Source organism: Paramacrobiotus metropolitanus, unplaced genomic scaffold (genome assembly GCF_019649055.1).
Source record: "Paramacrobiotus metropolitanus isolate TYO unplaced genomic scaffold, Prichtersi_v1.0 Parri_scaffold0000005, whole genome shotgun sequence".
NCBI lineage: Eukaryota > Metazoa > Tardigrada > Eutardigrada > Parachela > Macrobiotidae > Paramacrobiotus > Paramacrobiotus metropolitanus.
The window spans coordinates 885,790-904,588 of record NW_026570225.1 but is presented as its reverse complement, the minus strand read 5'-3'; the positions used below and the strand labels follow the sequence as shown (position 1 = coordinate 904,588).

General features: G+C 42.5%; 2 protein-coding genes across 3 annotated transcripts; one reads left to right on the top strand and one right to left on the bottom strand.

Annotated features, from left to right (window-relative positions):
- Positions 1-924: 924 nt before the first annotated feature.
- Positions 925-4,441, bottom strand: LOC129581194 (myb-like protein X). Of its 2 annotated transcripts, none has more exons than XM_055472137.1 (6): positions 3,300-3,342; positions 3,113-3,140; positions 2,916-2,985; positions 2,810-2,837; positions 2,528-2,739; positions 925-2,456 (listed from the first exon to the last, which is right to left on the bottom strand). In XM_055472137.1, the coding sequence occupies exons 4-6, from the start codon at positions 2,832-2,834 to the stop codon at positions 1,254-1,256; spliced, it is 1,440 nt and encodes a 479-aa protein (XP_055328112.1). In that variant the 5' UTR covers positions 2,835-2,837; positions 2,916-2,985; positions 3,113-3,140; positions 3,300-3,342; the 3' UTR covers positions 925-1,253. The 2 variants fall into 2 exon arrangements, with proteins under 2 accessions (XP_055328112.1, XP_055328111.1); XM_055472136.1 differs by having other exon boundaries at positions 926-2,456; positions 2,528-2,750; positions 3,300-4,441.
- Positions 4,442-6,094: 1,653 nt separating this feature from the next.
- Positions 6,095-16,488, top strand: LOC129580922 (uncharacterized). Its single transcript, XM_055471684.1, has 19 exons — positions 6,095-6,475; positions 6,785-7,164; positions 7,809-7,929; positions 8,292-8,677; positions 8,791-9,057; positions 9,297-9,456; positions 9,542-9,747; positions 10,923-11,080; positions 11,208-11,381; positions 11,454-11,587; positions 12,161-12,330; positions 12,419-12,527; positions 12,848-12,912; positions 12,990-13,573; positions 13,913-14,255; positions 14,322-14,503; positions 15,041-15,766; positions 15,841-15,946; positions 16,017-16,488. Exons 1-19 carry the CDS (start codon positions 6,420-6,422, stop codon positions 16,454-16,456), a joined length of 4,767 nt encoding a protein of 1,588 aa, XP_055327659.1. The 5' UTR covers positions 6,095-6,419; the 3' UTR covers positions 16,457-16,488.
- The last annotated feature ends 2,311 nt before the right edge of the window (positions 16,489-18,799 follow it).

The following is an 18,799-nucleotide window of genomic DNA, read 5'->3' as shown; positions in this document are numbered from 1 at the left end:
CTTTCTCAAGAGAATTATGTTAATGATATTCCCCGCAGTGCAAATGATCAACCAGATTGGGCGCAAAACGATGTCGGTGTACTTGAAACCAGGTTGATCCCATATGTAATGGAAATCTCTTTCCGGCCAACCACAATGAGTCCCGTTGGAATCTGCTCCCATGTCGACCTTTTTTGATTCCGGCAGGAAGTAGAGGTCATCACGCCGACATATTTCCGTATAATAATGCGAAAAAGTTCGATAAATTAACCTTGCTAATCATATTGTCAAATATTCTAAATGTTACTTGTAATTGCAATTGCATGTAGAATCGTAGTTAAGGACGCCATCAACGATTCAACATGAAGACTGCGAATTCTTATTCGCCCAACGTTTTTTACGGAGTTGCGGCTTGAGCTGTATTTAAGAACTGGTTGTCTTTACAATTAATTTAGTTGGAGATTTGAAAAGTATTTTGTAAGCTAATTACCGGTAAGCTTAAACAAATGAACCAATATACGTTAGCGTTCACATGTCTCGGTTACAGATTCAATTTTTCGTTGGTTATTGTACAAGTACATGGCTCAGAACGGAATGACGCGAACCAAAATATCTCGCGGCCCCGGTTGATGATATTTGCGGAATGCAGTGACCGAAGGAAACAACCAAATAATCGTGTTTACCAATAGGAGTTAATTATTTCCAAGCACGAAAGCTACCCTTCTGTCAACAGTCGAAGATTTTACAAAACAATCGACGGCAATTTCCCCGTTAATGTATTTTTTACGATTATGCGTACAATTACGTGCATTACAACCCATTGTTAGCTTAATTACTGCAGTTAAATCTAATAGTATTATCCTAACAACCGTGTACAGTAGTCATATTACGAATAGCTAGAAAGGTCGTAAGTGGGTTTTATGTAAGCTTATTTAGTGCATATTAACAAATTAATAGTCTGCAAGGACCCAAAAGTGTGCTCTTTGGTTACTAAAATTAACAGACAAAATCCATTTAACATATTACGCAATAATTGATTTTCTATCAGGCAGAAATATGCAAAACAGAAACAAAGATTGCAGCTGCTGCACCACGGAAACAATAAACAAATTTTGTCCTCCAGTATCGGTAAATATGGAATGGTTGCAAAATGGAGATCCGCATCATGGCTTATATACCGCAGTAGTCACACTGCCGTGCCCCCACGCGTGCATCTGCAAACTGCTGCTAATTATTCATTATTCAACAGGTAGACTGTCCGCTTTTGCATGGCCTTAGCGTCTTCGATGATCTTCTTTGGACACTGTATTGGGATGTTGGGCCCTGCTTCGTGGTGGTTCACTGCTGTTCTGAGGAGCTATTCCGTCTTCGCGCTGTCCGTCCCTGACATCATTGTTAGTATTTCGATTTTCCGCTCTATCTGTTGAGGATTGTTGTTGGGATTTATCGTCGTCTTCTTTTTGCTTCCGAGGCTTTTCATCAACATTTCGTTTTGACCGATTGGCAGATTGTTCGTCGTTCCTGTTCGAAGCGATTTGATTTAGAGATTCCTGCTTCGTCCCTTTTCGCAAATCCCCATCGCCCTTTTTCGGTTTTGCATTGTTCTTTTCAAAACCTTCCTTGTTTGTTCCACTTTCTCGTGGCTGAGATTGTTTTTTCGCTTGATCGTCGCGCTCAATGCTTTCTTCGTCGCTCCAGTCGGAAACTGTTTCCTTCTCATGCTCCTGTATTTCTCCCTTTTCGAGGTCTCGCTTCACTTTCCTTTTCGCATCTTGATTGCTCTCTGCACTATCTCGCCGTTTAACGGGCGTTTTCGGTTGTTTTATATGATCAACCGACGCCGCATCACTCTGATCGGAAACGGACAATGTGTCATCATAGATGATCGGCCTCTCCGATTCCCGTCGCGCCTGTATCTCCAGTGCCCTTTCCAACTCCGCGCTAATGACCGGTGCAGTGGTCATCTCCGTATCCTTGGACTTCGAGTGCTCGGAGTGCCTATCCAAGCGAGATGTCTGCGGGCGTCGACAATGGCGGATCATCCAAAGCGCTCGCGCGAAAAACTCCCGACTCACGCCGCAATATATCAGAAAATTAATGGAATAGTTTGCGTAGAGAAACTGGTAGTAAAACGGCAGGAATATCACACTTTGGTCATCGGTCAAGTGGCCCAAGCAGTTCTTCTCTGCTTGCCCAATAACATACCACGTGACGAAGGGGATTCGCGATATGAGGTACATGATGACGGAGGCCGTCAACAAATGCACGGCAGCGGCCGTCCGCTTATCTCGTCCATGTGATCGCACCGCCACGTTGCCTTTCTTGTTCTGTATGTTTAGTGCCCATTTGCGGGAGTTGATAACACCCACACGCTGCCCTGTTTCGGATGTTTTTAACATTCGCCGCTTAATTAGAATTCCAATGACAATGGCGTTGATCAGGAGCATAGCGATGAACGTTGATAACGGTGCGGCTATCTACAAGTAACATTTTGTCAAGAGACCCTTCCACATTGACAGGGCGTGCAATTTTGACAAAGGTCACTAACGCTGCCGGCATCTTGCACGTGGCGCCAGTTCTTTATCCAAGTGTCCGTGGCCACTTTGTTATCTTGAGTGGCGTATTCCGCTACAGAGAACATGTTGCTGGCAGCCGCAAAAGGGATAAAACACAGAATCACGATCCGCATCCGGCATTTCGTAAAACGCGTCGCCACTCCGAATGGATCAATTATGCTAAGCAAGCGTGTTATGCTGAAAGCTACAAGGACCCTGCAAAACAACAGCATGTAGGTAGGCGCATGGAAGATTTCGTTTTGAGAGATCCGTACCAGTCGGAGCACTGTGTAGCAACATTCCCTACAAAACCGAAACAATACAATTTTGTACGTAATTAAGTCAAAGACTACAAATGAAACATTGTTGAAAATTACTCACCAAAAAACTCGCATGTTACCAAAAATGCCCAGATGGATGGGTTTTCGATATTAGCGGCTCCTACTCGATCCTGTATAAAACAGTCCACTGAGTCCACGATCACTTTTTTTATTCACGCCACATAGTACCTGTTGCTTTGGTGTACAAAGTGTTGTGCATATTTTTCTGTACTAAAATTAGCGGTGTTTTCAACTTACCCTTATGTACAAGGCAAACCATGACCACCTGAAAAAGGTCTTGGGTTTAGTAAAGTATTTACTTCAAGCATACAGAATTTTAGCAAATTAATATGTTCATATGGCTTGTTAAGTTTAACCTGTTTAACGTACTTTAACGTTTATTGCTTGTGTTTTTAATACTGGAAACGCTTATTTCGGTACTTACATATAAATTAGATCAAAGAATGCAACGGACACCAAAAATGTTGCTTGGAATGTCTTAATACGACGCAGTAGCAGTATATTGGTGACATTCCCGACCGTACAGATAAACAGCCAAATTGGACGTAGAATGATGTCAGTGTATTTGTATCCGGGTTGATCCCATATGTACTGGAAATTCCTTTCCGGCCATCCACAATTTGTTACGTTTTTCACTGTTTCGTTAACCATTTTGTTCCCATGCGGATTCCTTAACTTATGCAAACGCTTATGAACAATACTAATACAGTGGAAAAATTTAATATTTCACAAGAATGTCCGCCAGATTAATAATGCGCGTCATCATCCAACTTTCGAGCAACAACAAAATTCAAGATGGCAGAAAAGTAAGCGGCGTATTTGTTGACTAGCCAGTAGCCACGCGGTTTAATGTGACAGATCCGCTCAGTTGCAGAGATTAAAGTACGAGCATGTTCGATGTGAACTCGTTGTATTGCGTCATACGAGTACAATAACTTACAGTACAGGAGAGAACATCTTGTCGTCAGATGAGAAAAATAATAATTATAATATAGATACACGACCTGTCATATGCGTTTCTGCAGACCAGCTTCCAAGATGTTGTCTTGTCAGCCTTTTTTTCGCATACAGCCAGGTTAAACAAAGGCTAAGCAAACAGGAAAGGATAACATTAACAAGTGCAAATGATATAATAATATGTTTTTTGCGGATAAAATTTCTCTAAAAGGGCGCATCGCTAAAAACTGGATGGCATGTTGCTCGATGGACGTGTGAACTGATTAGTCCTTATGCAGATTATTACAACATTCCTGTAGTAATAATTGTGCGGCAGCCGTATAACCATTGTGACATCCATAAATCGAGCCGGCATCTCCCAAAGCATCAAAATGATAATTTATTCCGTGAATTGAGTTCTCTTAGAAACGTTATACCAGATAGGTGTACTACTCAACATTGAAATAAATGGTAAATTGCTGTCACTTAGCGCAAAATACTTTTAACCCAATTTCTGTGTACAAGTAAAGCCGCATATGTATTGAACTTTCATGCACGTGCCGGTTAATAACACGTTTCGTCGTTGATACAGAGTAGTATTGGTCAACTCAAAATCTTCTTGTTTTTCTTGCATTATTGTTGGGGAAAACGGAAACTGACAAATATTCGCGAAATCACTGCCGTGTTGTGTTTTTAGAAATGCTCCCGGCGATTTTACCAGATCGGACATAACCAATCCAATCAAGCACCTTATGCCGCACAAGGATCACGATTTGATGAGGCATTGCTGTATTATATGAACAGAACAGCATTCGCGAGCTTAGCTTATTTTAGTAAGTCTTAATGTTGTATTTGTTCATTTATTATCAAGTTTTTATTTTTTCGGGTGAATGCTGTTTCGCTTATTTAGGTTTTTGGGAGCAACCATTTCGCCTTGCCCTCTATTAAACCCTTTTTTATGACTAGAAGCGAAAAAAGTGTTATTATATGCTTAAGACACTGATGACAATGATTCGAAAACGAAAACTGCATTGTGGTACTCATGTATCTGGTACTGCAGTTTTTTTGTCAACTAATATTATTAAATTTGATTTAGTTTCGGAATACTGAGCAACGCCCTCCCAGAGTCAGTCACTGACCACTTGATTTGGTTTCGTCAGATTCCATACACTTTACTATCGGTACGATGCCGTATATTATTGCAGTGCCACAGAAATATCTCCACACAATAAAATAGAAGGGTAAAAGTGGTTCATAAAAACGAAAGTAGTGCGAGTGTTGTTCGATTTGTACCTGAAAAAGGTTGCTAGCGCAGACGCCAACCATCGCATTATTAGTCAAGGTACTAAAGCAAATTGACCACAAAGCTGACTACTTTTTCGTGATTGACGTTCGGGTGGGATTGCTTGCGCTTCGATCCTCGTAACATCTGCGCAATGTTTATGGTGGCTTGCTTTTCGAGTATATGACAGGTAGCTCGCGTCGCCGACGCTAATTATATTGAGCAATGTTTACGAGAGAGCAGCATGTTCTGCACAATTTTTAATAGTAATCAACCGTGTATCGTACACACTGTACGCTGTACAAAATATTGTATAATTTATATCTATAGCTGTACCTACTAGTACTTACATACATAACATTAAATAGTCAATACTTGTTGCATGTATTTGCAATCCACCGGCTACTCGTAGTACTGGGTGTATGTAGTTATGAATTACTTATACAATCGTGTTGTACAATACAGGCTACTGTAGTACTTGTATACTTGGACATTGCAGACAGTTGTGATTTAAAAGAACAGAATGAAGCAACCCCAGAACCGTTCTATCATTCTGTTATTTTCATACAATACTGCACTAACATTTAATGATGTATGCATACTTCTGTGCACTGCGTACTGGGATTCAATAAATTCGCAACCATTTGATGTACTTAGCAGAAAACGAAAACTACGTACTTACAGAATACGGGTAAATACATCTACTGTAACAGGTACTATTTTAGCGATATTAGGTATTTTTTCGTGTTTCTGCACATGTTCATTGGATAATTGCATAATTATTAAGCGGGCTGACGTGAATGCACAACAGAACCGCAAAATTTTTATGAATTCTCGTGTATCGAACGGTGTGATATGGTACCCCAGCTTGTACTTGGACTTCAGTACTGGCACTACCTTGTTTGATTAATTTTCATTGTACAGTACGTACTGGTCGTTCTTGGTCAGAACTTACTAATGAGCTGTGTTCATAGTTCATACCATTATGGATGCAAGAATCTCTAGGCATATTAATTTTTGCAGAACGAGCTGGTCATGGTTGCCGTGTCATTCATCAACAACATAAGCTTTGGTATTTCCGGCTTAATATTAGTTGACTGCAACGATTAACAAATCAACTTATTACCGATAGTTTGGCGCCTCAAAGTGTCGTCGCTGAGCGCTTGAAAGGGAAACGTTGGGATATATGCGAAAACTTCATTATCCTCTCCTGGATGCAACTGATTAAGACTAGGCTCATTTCCGCTTGCTGTAGATTTAAGCTAGTGAAAATTCTGGTGAAGATGGTGACATCCTCCGCATTCTGTGAATCGTTTTCCCACTACCATGGTTCCATGTTGTGACCGGAAGTTTACACGATTGCCGGTGCCAACACTGAACCGGTACGTACGCGATGCCCTTTTGGCCGCACCAAGAGGCCTAAGATTGAACTGCCAGTTTTATAATTACTATCGTGTCTTGTCTCTTTTAAGCGTGTTCGTAGTTTCGCTGTAATTACAAACTTTGTAATGTCATTAGGAATGTTGCCACATTAACTCAACTCTAAGAAAATGAGTAGTTGTGTATGTTTATGCTCTATACGTGTCCATAAAACAACATACTTTAAGGTCTATTAGCGCGGCATAAAAACTTTAATCGTTCGTATTATCAAAGGTGAGTGCGCGAATTTTGACTTTACTGTATGCCTACAGTTCATCTTGGAATATGCCATGGAAAACTGCAATAATTCCTGCTGTTCTGATATTATTGATATCGTTTCCCAATGGATGCCTTTGTCAGCGACCGAGCAGTGCCACGGGTCGGTCTATCCCGCCGTCAACGCTGAACACCGCCACGGCTACGGTGTCCACTACGACCTCCTCGGTCACTCCTTCCTCCACCGTCGCACCAAGCGCCACCGATGGCCGAGGCAACAATCGCAAAGAAAGCGCGCAGCCGATAAAAGGACCGCACTTTCCCAATATTCCACCCCCGAAAGTGGAGGCCGATCTGATTGATCTGTCTTTCAAAAGCGCTCAACGACGGACTATTGATTTTCAGTCAGTCGAAACACTGATCTCAACCAGCTCACGTAAGACACAATTCTCCCAATGAATAATTATTAACGTTAATATTCATGATCAAAAGGTGCCGAACAAGAACGTTCGTGAACGTTTTAGTTCTAAAGAACACCTTCGCTCAGCGCAAAAGGACAAATCCTCACATAACCATACTATTACAGCTTTTTTCGGAAAATAATTATTTGAAGTGCGCTGTTAGGCGCGTTTACCTTTGGAATAGTACATTGTGAATATGTAAATGGCTAGAAGAAACTTGTGGTAGTAATTATTCGGTACAATATATTATTATTCCTTCTTCTGTATGTTATAGGGTAACAATAGCTGACAACGAGCTGAATTTCAAATTATTTACATATTTATATATACTCTAGGTACGAGTACTTCTACTGCATCAGCGATACTGAATACTTAATATATCTGTATAAGCTTAAACATTAAAGTTTCCCTGCAGTCAGTGTACAAAAAACACATTTAATACGGTAAAATAAACGTAAAAATTCGAAGGCACCACGGGTAGCATAAAGTAGCGATCAGTCGACAATTTTGTACGTGCGGTACATGGTTATTGTTCAGTTTACATATTATGGTTCTTGTGCGACGTTTGTGTTATACCGCGGTAGAAAGTATCAAACAGTCACTCCATTTATCATTACAGGAAGTCTTCCTCGGACACCTGTTGAGCTGGCCAACGTCGAATCCCGTCTGACAGCTGATGCCAAACGCGAATCCCAGCTAGCCTACATTCTGGAAGGAATGCTGGTCTTCATTTCCAACCGGTAAATTAAACCAGAGCAAATTACATGGTTTTGTGCGGCGTGGATCGAGTTAGACGTTATTGGCGTCATGCGCTTTGTGTTGGAATTCGATCAAAAATTCTGCCACACATTTTCTAGATTTTCTTTATGTAACTTGCATCTCATCATTCTGGGTGACTTAGACCCCGCAGCAGAATAAATGCATATAATTATTACCAACAGCTAGCGTGAGCAAAAGCGGATGATTTGCAGAACAACGTCCACGTGCTAAATCACTTTCCATTTCATGACGAGGCGACAATAATAATGGACTGTCGTAGCATGTAATCATTATGCAACGTGTTTTTGACACGACAAGAGCGGCATGTCAGTATTGTGCACAGGTCAAGTCTGCGGCGCGAGCAGATCATCTTCGGCTTGCCGCAAACACCAACCGACCATACGACCATCACTCGTCGCTGTCCGTACAATGTGCCGATTACCTGCAATATGACGGAATTCCGCAGCATACAGGGAGTCTGCAACAACATGCTGAATCCCTTCTGGGGCGCTACAAATACGCCTTACTCTCGCTTCTTGCCACACAATTACTCGGATGCCATTCGGGCGGTTAGAACGGACAGTCGGGGTGGCAGTCTGCCAAATCCGCGCTTCATCAGCTCGTCCGTGCACTGGCCGCTCACAGGAAACCATCCACATGTATCGCAGATGCTGGTCACTTTTGCACAGTTTCTGGATCATGACCTTTCACAAACTGCTGCTTACGCGGGTACAATCATTATTAACCATTCACCGTAGAACATTGTACAGAAGACCGAATCTGCTTTGTCTGGCTGCTGTTTCACCACTTAAATACTGTTTAACATGCCTACATGTGTACAGATTCCAATTTGCAATCCCTGAACTGCTGCAGCGACAAACTAAAAAATCACCCTGAATGTCTGCCGATCGAAGTTGACCCTAACGATTCGTACGATGACGACAGTGTGGATGCCTGCATAAACTATGTGCGCTCGGCTATAGCCCCCAAAACACTTTGCGCGATGGGCCCGCGCGACCAAGTTAATCAAGCTTCGCACTTTCTGGATGCGTCGGCTCTGTACGGCAACAATCCTCAGGATGCCCAACGACTTCGAGAAGGCGCTGGAGGCAAGCCGTAGCTAGACTAGCTGTTTGCATAAAAGCTGCAACGTTAATTATCAACTGCTTACCTTAAAAAAACTTACTGAAATTATTCGCATTGAGTTAAATCTCAAACTGTGATCTGTGTAAACTGTGTGTGTGAACTGTGTAAAGTTACAGATAAAAAATTCAGTAATTTGTAAGTGCCATAGTTTTTACTTGATAAACATATATGTTTTAACGTGTGTACTGCATGCGATTTTAAGGTCGCTTATGGATGACTGATTTTGAGAATGGGAAGAGTTTACTATCGGAAGCCCTCAACAGCAGCGACTGCCGCCCAGCCAAAGATGCTGACACAAACTGTTTTGATGCCGGTGACCGTCGTGTCAACGAAAATCTGCCCATTGCCTCGTTGTACACTTTGTAAGTAGATCTACAAACGGGGGCCCGCTGCGACGAACAAGTGCTACTTCCGCATCTTCTAACCAGTGCTTCCGTTTCTTGGCAGACTAGCCCGTGAACACAACAGTCTAGCTGAGAAACTGGCGAAGGTTAACGCGCACTGGGACGACGAACAACTGTATCAAAGCGCTCGGAAGATTCTGATCGCTCAGCTCCAGCACATCACTTTTAACGAATTTCTTCCGCTGTTGCTGGGCCGTAATGGATTGGCACGTAACGGCATCGAACTCGTGGCCGAGGGCTACTTCCGAGGTATGTGATTAACGACTGTGCTAATGACAGCAGTTGCGGTAGGTGACACTTTCGCTTTGTTAGCAACATGTCACGGCGATTGCCGGTAATTCATTAACAAATGCAAAAGTGATTTTGATGTTGCTCTTTTTTGGGCGTAATATTCAACGCTAAGCAGTTATGCAATCCACAGTAAGTGCAGTCACAAGGAAATTACGTTCTAAACTCGTAGTTCATCTTCCTCCCTCCTTGCACTAGTGTATTCAGTTCACAACAATATTATTTTAGTGTATTAATCAGAGTAGAGATCAGCGGTTTCTTTTTCTTTAGTGGTCTTGTTGAAGTCTATTGTTACAGCAGATTAATAATTAACTGTAAGACCAAAGTTTTAGATTTTACTTTTCGCTGAAGTTCCGAAGAAAATTTTAAAACGAATGTCTCTATAGATATAATATAATTGTATGTACACCGAGGCATCACAATAGTTACTAGTGAGCATAAAACTTAAAAACAGCAAAATTTATGTCTAAAAACCACCAAAATTAACGATCGGAAATCCTAATTTGACGACCGGAGTTTCTTAATAAACAGTCCACAGAATTCGCGGTGGTAAATCTGTTAAATACAGAAAGCACAGTATTTTCTGACAAACCGGTTCTCCCTCGATCTGACTACTCGTACCGTTTGTACTATTTTGTAGACTCTTGCTGGCGCATCCCATAGAAACCAAAACGCAGCAATACTTTTATAAAATTTTAATTATTTATCAGTTTCGAGATTTGAAAAGTTATCACTACCGATGATTTTTCATAAAATCCGCAAGGTGAACATTTTAAAAGCACCCTCAAAGCTTATCTTCGTTCGTCAGCAGCCCTCCCGAAAATGGGTAAAATAATATGAGAGCTAGTCCTACTCACAGAGGTGACGCGGCAGCTGCATTTTTTGCTGGTGATCTACTTATGTCTCTGACGCAAGTAACAAAACTGGAGCAACTGCCCCACAAACTGCAAAGTGCAAACCATTTACGATAACTCTGCGTAAAAATTAACAAAAAATGTTCGAAAAAGATAGAGTCCATACTGGTTCTGGTGAAGCAAAATTTAAAACGCCGAAGTTATTGAGTACATAATTATGTAAACATTTACATACATAAACATAAATTACATAAACATGGTGCAAGAACTGAGCATTTTTAGGTTATTCCGCGGCCGTGAACCCTGGGATTACGAACGAATTCGCCACTGCAGCTTCCAAGTTCTGGTATTCATTAATGGCAAATGGTACCCAGTTTATCGACAGACGAGGGCGTGTTAACTTCAAGCCGTTTAACACCCAATGGTTTCAACCTTATGATGTAAGAGTTATACATTATTGCGTACGCCATTTATCTTGCTGCAAAGTATTATGCCAGCACCACAATGTGCTTTTGCTTCGAAATATGCGCCCTTAAACGGTCAGATAATGACCTTTTGCTATCACAGCTGTATTTTTCTGGCGTACTGGATGGAACTATTCGGGGCATTGCAGACCAACCAGCTAGACCGGGAGACCAATCAGTAACCTCTGCGCTGACGAACAGCGGATGGCTGCGAATTGCGGATGATCCGGCAGCCAACGTTGGACAAAAGCTGGATTTGGCGGCTCTCACCATTCAGGTATCTCGATTGTAGCATACAAAAGGAAAACTGAAAACGACATAAAAACTGTATTATTGTACACAATTTCAGCGTGGTCGGGATCATGGATTATCTAGCTACAATTTCTGGCGGAGTGTGTGCGGTCTGAAGATGGCCACTTCATTCGACGATCTCAGAGACTCCGTCAGCGAAAGCAATATTAAAATATTGTCGGCTGTTTACAGGTATTGTAACTCTACATATTAATTTCAATAGTTTATATACTTGGCGCATGTTTTATAGTGGTTCATGATTCGCTTTCTAAATAATTTTGTTTCCTTCGTTCTTATATACAACTTACAGCTTCGATTGACCAGCGCAAACCCAAGTAATTTGATTCGCAAATGCGATTACGACGCCTGTAATAATTATAATTAAGAACAGTCAAGATTCCAGCGATTTCCGTTCTCATTTTAAAAACTGGTTATTTAATTTTTTCAATATTCGGCAATGCTCTGACACCAAGTGAGTCGAATATGCGTTGGGCTTTTAGCATTCTGCCAAATCACTATTTAGCTGACCGCATCCAATTTCGAACACTTTCAGTTTAAGGGAATCGTCCCGCGTACAGTTATACACTCGTTTTCAGCCGTAACACGCTATACCATGAACAAGCTCGTTTCCTTTGGACTGAAAACTGATCAAAAGTCGCTGTGATGAGTATGATCAACCATTGATGCTTGTTTGTTCTGGACATTGATAATTTCATAACTAGAGCACTACTATCATTAATTCATGAATTCTATTCGTTTACTTAGTACCGTCCATGATATTGATCTATTCACTGGAGGACTATCCGAAATTCATGAGCCAGGGGCATTAGTCGGGCCGGTGTTTTCCTGTATTATTGCAAAACAGTATCGTAATCTGAGGGTGGGCGATCGCTATTGGTATGAAAATGATCTTCCGGAAACCCGGTTTACGCCAGGTATGTTCACTTGTTGCACATACAGCACATGCATACGATGTACACCGATCGAGGGTTTCGACATTAATTACGTATTCTTTGTTGACAGAACAATTGACGGAGATACGAACTACAACCTTGGCAAGAATTATCTGTGAGAATGGCGACAATATTCCGTCTATTCAACCTCACGTTATGCTGCTGCCAGATTCGTTGCTGTAAGTGAAATTGGGAACCCACCGAAACTCGTAATTTCTTCAATTTTTCTGTAGAAAGTGGCAGGCATATCACGATAATTTACATTGTGATTAAACGACTTCTAATAAAAATGCTTTTGAGTAAAGCTTATGTGCAATGAACTAAGTTCTGCAATCTGCATGATTGTTTCTGTAATAAAACTAAACTAAGCGGCGCTAACCCTATACAGCTAATCCGTACTAGAGTTACGAGATACCATTGAACTTGATGCTTAGTCAACATACATTGCGATGCCATTACCTAAATGCAGTATTAATGTATTCATTGTATTGCTGCATAGGAACGCGGCAATGCCTTGTCGGTCGCCGTTTTCTGCCTCCCTGGATCTCAGCTTGTGGAAAGAAGGTCAGTTTCGAGATTTCAAAAATATTAAAAAATGTGATCCAAACAAGTGTAATCAGTTTCAAATTTTCCTGATATAGAAATACCTGCGGATCCCGAAATCTCCCCCGATATCCTGATGAACATTTTGGAAAAGGCCCGCGAAGAAGTGACAGTGACTGCCTTAGCGGATCTTGCCCGAGCACAGGCCCAAGGCAGCCAATCCGGCCGCATTCGTACCGCATTCAACAGCCCGACGGCCGCCGTCCGAGCCATGAATCTCGAGTCCAACGCCTTCATCCAGGGCACCAAACATATTCTTAAACGCCAATTCGTCAACCGGACACCTTCCAATATATCCAGTGTCATGTCCAAGCTGAAGCGCTTTGACGGACTGATTAAGTCCAAACTGGATGGACCAACGGAAAACATAACATGCGCCGAGCGGTTCGTCCCGTGCGATCACACCAGCAAATACCGCAGCATTTCGGGTTGGTGTAACAATCTGCAGCACCCCGAAAGAGGATCATCGGAGAGGATATTCGGCCGTCTGCTCGATCCAGCATTTGCTGACGGTGTCGATGAACCTCGCAATATGAGCGTCACAGGCGTGCCTCTGCCGTCCACCCGGGAGGTCCAACTGGGAGTCGTAGTAGATGTGGATCGGCCGCATCCTCGTTACACGGTAATAAACAATTAATTCGGCTTCTGCCAGCGCACAATTACCTACGCGCGTTTTATCATTCGTCAATCTGGCGCAAAGTTAAGGCAGTTCATGATGAGTTGAAGTCTTGTAGAAGAATTGATAGGAATTTACACAACAGAGTGAAGTATAAACTGAACAATCACCTTTCTTACAAAAAGAGCCAATTCTTATCTAAGTCGAAATTCAAGTAAACCACACACTCGACTCTATTTTTCTGTAACAGAAGTAAGATGCTTAGGGCAGGAATAGGATTGCATTATGCGTGCACGGTACAATAGAGGTACCGCCACCGTTACCGCTTTTTGTTTTTTATTTCAGCACATGCTCATGCAGTATGGCCAGTTTGTGGATCACGATATGACACTAACGCCCATCGCAACTGCTTTGAATGGGTTCAATTTTAATTGCCGATCGTGCAACGCACAGGAGGTGACCAGTGCGAATTGTCGGCCGATCCCGATCCCACTGGCGGATTCAAGTATGACCCCTTTTATCAGCAATACTACGGAGCGACGCTGTTTGGCTTTTATCCGCTCCGCAACCGGACGCACTTCGTTTGGAGCGCGGGAGCAGGTGAACCAGAACACGGCGTATGTGGACGCCAGTATGGTGTACGGCAGCACTCTCTGCAAGACCCAACGTTTGCGGACGTTTGTTGACGGTAATCTGCACATTTATTTTCGGAACTGCAACATTCACGCTTTCTAGCTGTAATTCGGTAATACAGGCAAACTGAATTCTACGAAGAACCCAAATGCCGGTCTGAAGGATCTTCTGCCAACCACCATCGACTCAAACGATGTGGAATTCCTCGAATGTCTTAATTCGGTTCCTGGAAATCTCTGCTTCTTGGCTGGAGATACGCGCGAGAACGAAAGTCCTGGGTTGACTGTTTCTCATACCATATGGGTAGGTGGAAAGGAAATTCGTGGACAAAAGCGTGAAATTGGGTTTGTGTCACATTCGACACAACGAAGCGAAGGTCATCTGCAGGTGTTTTTTGTGGATAAATATTACGTTAGACCTGTGGCAGCTACCATATGCTACAATCCGAGGAAGTTGCATGTGTTGCTCTGATCAGCGGTGTTCCATAAAATCCCCATCTGTCTAACAAAATTCAGTCAGACGAAAAATGCATGATTGTCTCGCTGATGTTAAATGTTCAGCAAACAGGAGCTATTTTGTGCGCGAGAAATTCATAACTGTTCTCGACTGTTTCGGGTGGGACCTAGTGGGTAATAGTGTGGTTTATGTATGTATAGTGTATATCTACTCTAGTTCTCTGAAGTGAGAGTCAGGGGCTCTGCCCTGAAAAACAGGAAAAGTTCGTTCCCAACCCATTTCACTGTCTCTGATTATACACAGCGATCCGATTTAGCGAATATTTTGCTTCTTATGTGTTCTTTAGCGTTTCTAGTATTCTACCATAAAATGAAATGTTTTCAGATGCGTTTGCATAACCAAATCGCAATCGAGCTGAAAAGGGTCAATAGTCACTGGAAAGACGAACAATTGTTTCAAGAATCGCGTCGAATCCTGATTGCCGTGCTCCAGCATATCAGCTTCAATGAGTATTTCCCACGAATATTAGGCGAAGCATTGACTCAAGCAGTTGATCTGAGATCCCGACGTTCCAGTTATTACACGAACTACGATCCAAACTGTGACGCAACGCTGGTCAATGAATTTTCCGCCGCGGCGTTCCGTTTCGGACACACGCTGGTGCAAGGAGAATTTGGCCGGTATGACAACAATTTTATCGCCGGTAACCGCAGCCGGGTGAAATTAATGGAGCACTTTGCCCGCGGGGACATTCTGTACGAGGATTTGGGAATCGATCAGTTGCTCATTGGTTTAATTGTGGAGCCGATGCAGAACATGGACTCTATTGTGACGAAAGCTCTGACGGATCATTTGTTCGAAGATCGCAGTAGAAAATTCAGTGGACAGGATCTGGTAGCCATCAACATAATGCGCGGTCGGGATCACGGTCTCCCGGGATACAATGAATTTCGCGAATACTGTAATTTGACGCGTGCAGCCGATTTCAATGATTTGACTGCATATATTCCGGACGAAATTGTTGAGGCGCTGAAAAAAGTCTACAAGCATGTGGACGACATTGATCTGTACATTGGGGGAATTTCCGAATACAGCGTTTATGGTGGTGTTGTAAGTTGTGACTGCGTCCTTTAAAGCGGCACGTATTTTTAGTTTGTGTCATGTGTAATAAAAGTTCTCTCAAGGTTGGACCTACATTTGGGTGTATGATCGCGGAACAGCTGCATCGAACGCGCCGATGTGACCGGTTCTGGTACGAAACGGGCGACCCTTTATTACGCTTCTCGGAAGGTTGGCGAATTTTTTGCCTTAGTGTTCCCTCCAACTGACGATAAGATAAAAGCGTTTTTTCCCCACACAGCTCAACTTGCCAGCCTCCGCAAAATGACGCTGGCCAAAGTGATCTGCGACACCTCCGACACCGTCTCCCACATTCAACGCTCAGTTTTCGATCTCTCCGATCCCTACATCAATCCCATTGTGGCTTGTGAACAGATCAGCGGACTGAATCTTAATCTATGGGCGGATGTGCCCGCGTGCAATGTGTCGGGAGTGATGTTAGCCAAGGGCCGGTCACAGCGGGTGACCCCTTGCAGCAGTTGCACCTGCACCAGTGAAGGCCTGTTCTGCCAGTCGATGTTGATCAAGAACTGTCGAAGTCTGTTGTTAACCTTCCCGGTCAATGATATTTTGAGTGACAGCGTTTGCAAGACGCAGTGTGCGAGCGTTTTCAGAGAAACAATTACCAAAGACAATGGCAATGTTTTAGCAGCCACTGACCTTTTTGCTGCATTTTTTTGAACTGGTGGAGGAAGGGTCTGATGTTCTTGTTTTACAATTGATAAAATATATAAATACATATATTATTTTTCCATACATTGAAAAAAAATTATACGAAAAACTTGGAACTAATTAGACCATTTCAACCACGTCGCTTTTCTCGCGAACATAAATTGACCTTTGACGTCACTCGCGATGCAGTCGTCACTTTACAGTCTGTGCATCCCATCACTTATTCTGTATTTATCCCAAAAGCGATTAAAATTGTGTTTGTAGGAGAGCACAGCGCACAGGAACAGTGTATGCTGATCAGTTTATTCAGTAACATTGAACACAATCTGGAAAATTTTTTTTTCTCCAAAAATACAGTTAATATTAAATTTTGTCGAACGTAAAGCTGAAATTTTGATTTCCGGCCCTCGCGTGAGTCACAATATCAGTCCTTGATACGGTACTCCCGGGAAACAAGCGATTGATTTCCAAGTACTTCGATTTGGACAACCGGCAAAGACTCTGGTGTGCTGATGACCCGTGCGAAATAGTCGTGACTTGCGCCACAATAGACCAAAACTTTATGGAGTATAGTTGGCGTATAAACCTGGAAAGTACAATGTCCACACGATGGTACTTTGGTCATCTGTGAAATGTGCCAGACAATTCTTCCCTAACTCGACTCAGATATGCCAGATCAAGAATGGAATTCGGGATAACAGATACACAGCGATGGAAGACACCAGCAGACGAATGGTCGTAGCTTCCTGTTTAAAGATGCCGTGCGCTCTGAATGGGCCGTGGTGCGGGTCGAGGTTTATTTTAATCGGAGATGGGTGGAAAGTTGTAGCGTTATTAAGAAGGGGACTGTCCATTTTTCTGCACAGTTTTCGCACATAATGCCGCTGTGCTGACAACAGGAGTACAACGCCGTTGGCCACCACCAGACAGTCGTCGTCAAAGACTTCATGATCAAGGGCTGTTATCCAAGAGCGAGAACCATGATTCTATGTGTCGATAGTGATGTTAGCCAAGGGGCGGTCACAGCGGGTGACGCCTTTGCGAAATATTTAGCACTGGCGTGACCTTTACAAAATATTTAGCACGCAGCTACTCCCGAAAAGTAGGCGCTCGGGTAATACGTTCCTGGAGCTTCGTTGCTTTAAACCAACATCCGGCAGTAGACGATATGTTGCACCACGAATATTACGTACAACACGTTATGTATTTCATATTCGTTTTACCGTTTTTAGTCAAAAGTCAAACAAATAAAATTTTACTATCGACCTTATGCTCCGTTTAGTACAATCACAATCAAAGTCATCATATTGAGCTTACGCTCAGGTGGCCTCATTCGGCGCTAATTAACTTGACACTGGTTGGTTTTATTGCACCAACACCTTGAACATTGCGCCAACGGTGAACCCCACGTGTTCCTGGCGTCGGCGTCAACGCGGGCTGCAAAGGCAGCCGCTTCATACAGATTGGCGCCAACAGCAAATGGGAGAAAACTACAGATCAGTACTGTATTCGCACACGGCATACGGTAAACTATGTGTTGCAGCGGAATGGAATCATGACAATTAAAAATCGACTCAGACTGAAAGAATTAGAACCCTTTTTAATGAGGCTGATGTCAGAATTCAATATGCCAATGCATTCATATATTATTTTGGTGAAAGATTATACTACTGTGGAACTGTGGAAGTACTTGTTTGTATAGTAAGCATGGGTCTTACGGTGACTGTCTAATTACCAGTGCGAACACTGAGCGGCAACATCTCCTACCAAGTGCAGTTAAGTAATCCCGAACATTTACAATTAGTTGAACTTGACATTTAGTTGATAACGCTGCAAGGTTCCAATGCAGAAGAATCCAAGTAAAAATACTCATATGCATTCTGCTTCCCGAAAAATTCGCAGGTCGTTAGAAATGCTAATTAAAATTTAACACCGGTTTAGGGTTCAGTCGATGTTCTCTTCTCCAATACGATCCTAAAATTAAATGAGCGCAGACACAAAATTTGTTCATTTTTCATACGCTATAGTAACTATATATGGCAGATGTTAATGCAACCAAACTTAAAGGATAAGTTCGACATGATTCATTCAGATGTCACTTTTCCTTACTTTGACATATAATCTGGCCACCTACAAATAAGCGCCACTTTAAAAATGAGAAATTTCATTACACAGGAGGAGCCGAAATTGTTTCGATTTAGAGCTTTTGTAATTGATACGAGTACAATAATTTGTTATCTACCAAGCTGCGTCTTCACACTATGTCTATCCCTGCGTATACTGGCGCAGTACAGACTACCGAATGTGAAACCATCGAACGTCGACGCCGCCATTAAATTTGATGTAAATATC

Excerpts from the sequence above, each read along its gene's own strand:
- LOC129581194 (XM_055472136.1), bottom strand. The coding sequence starts at position 3,526 with ATGGTTAACGAAACAGTGAAAAACGTAACAAATTGTGGATGGCCGGAA. Across the intron at positions 3,141-3,299 it reads TTCTTTGATCTAATTTATAT|GTGGTCATGGTTTGCCTTGT; the intron begins GTAAGTACCGAA and ends GACCTTTTTCAG. Across the intron at positions 2,986-3,112 it reads GGTTTGCCTTGTACATAAGG|GATCGAGTAGGAGCCGCTAA; the intron begins GTAAGTTGAAAA and ends TGTTTTATACAG.
- LOC129580922 (XM_055471684.1), top strand. The coding sequence starts at position 6,420 with ATGGTTCCATGTTGTGACCGGAAGTTTACACGATTGCCGGTGCCAACA. Across the intron at positions 12,913-12,989 it reads TCTCAGCTTGTGGAAAGAAG|AAATACCTGCGGATCCCGAA; the intron begins GTCAGTTTCGAG and ends TTCCTGATATAG. Across the intron at positions 15,767-15,840 it reads ACAGCGTTTATGGTGGTGTT|GTTGGACCTACATTTGGGTG; the intron begins GTAAGTTGTGAC and ends AGTTCTCTCAAG.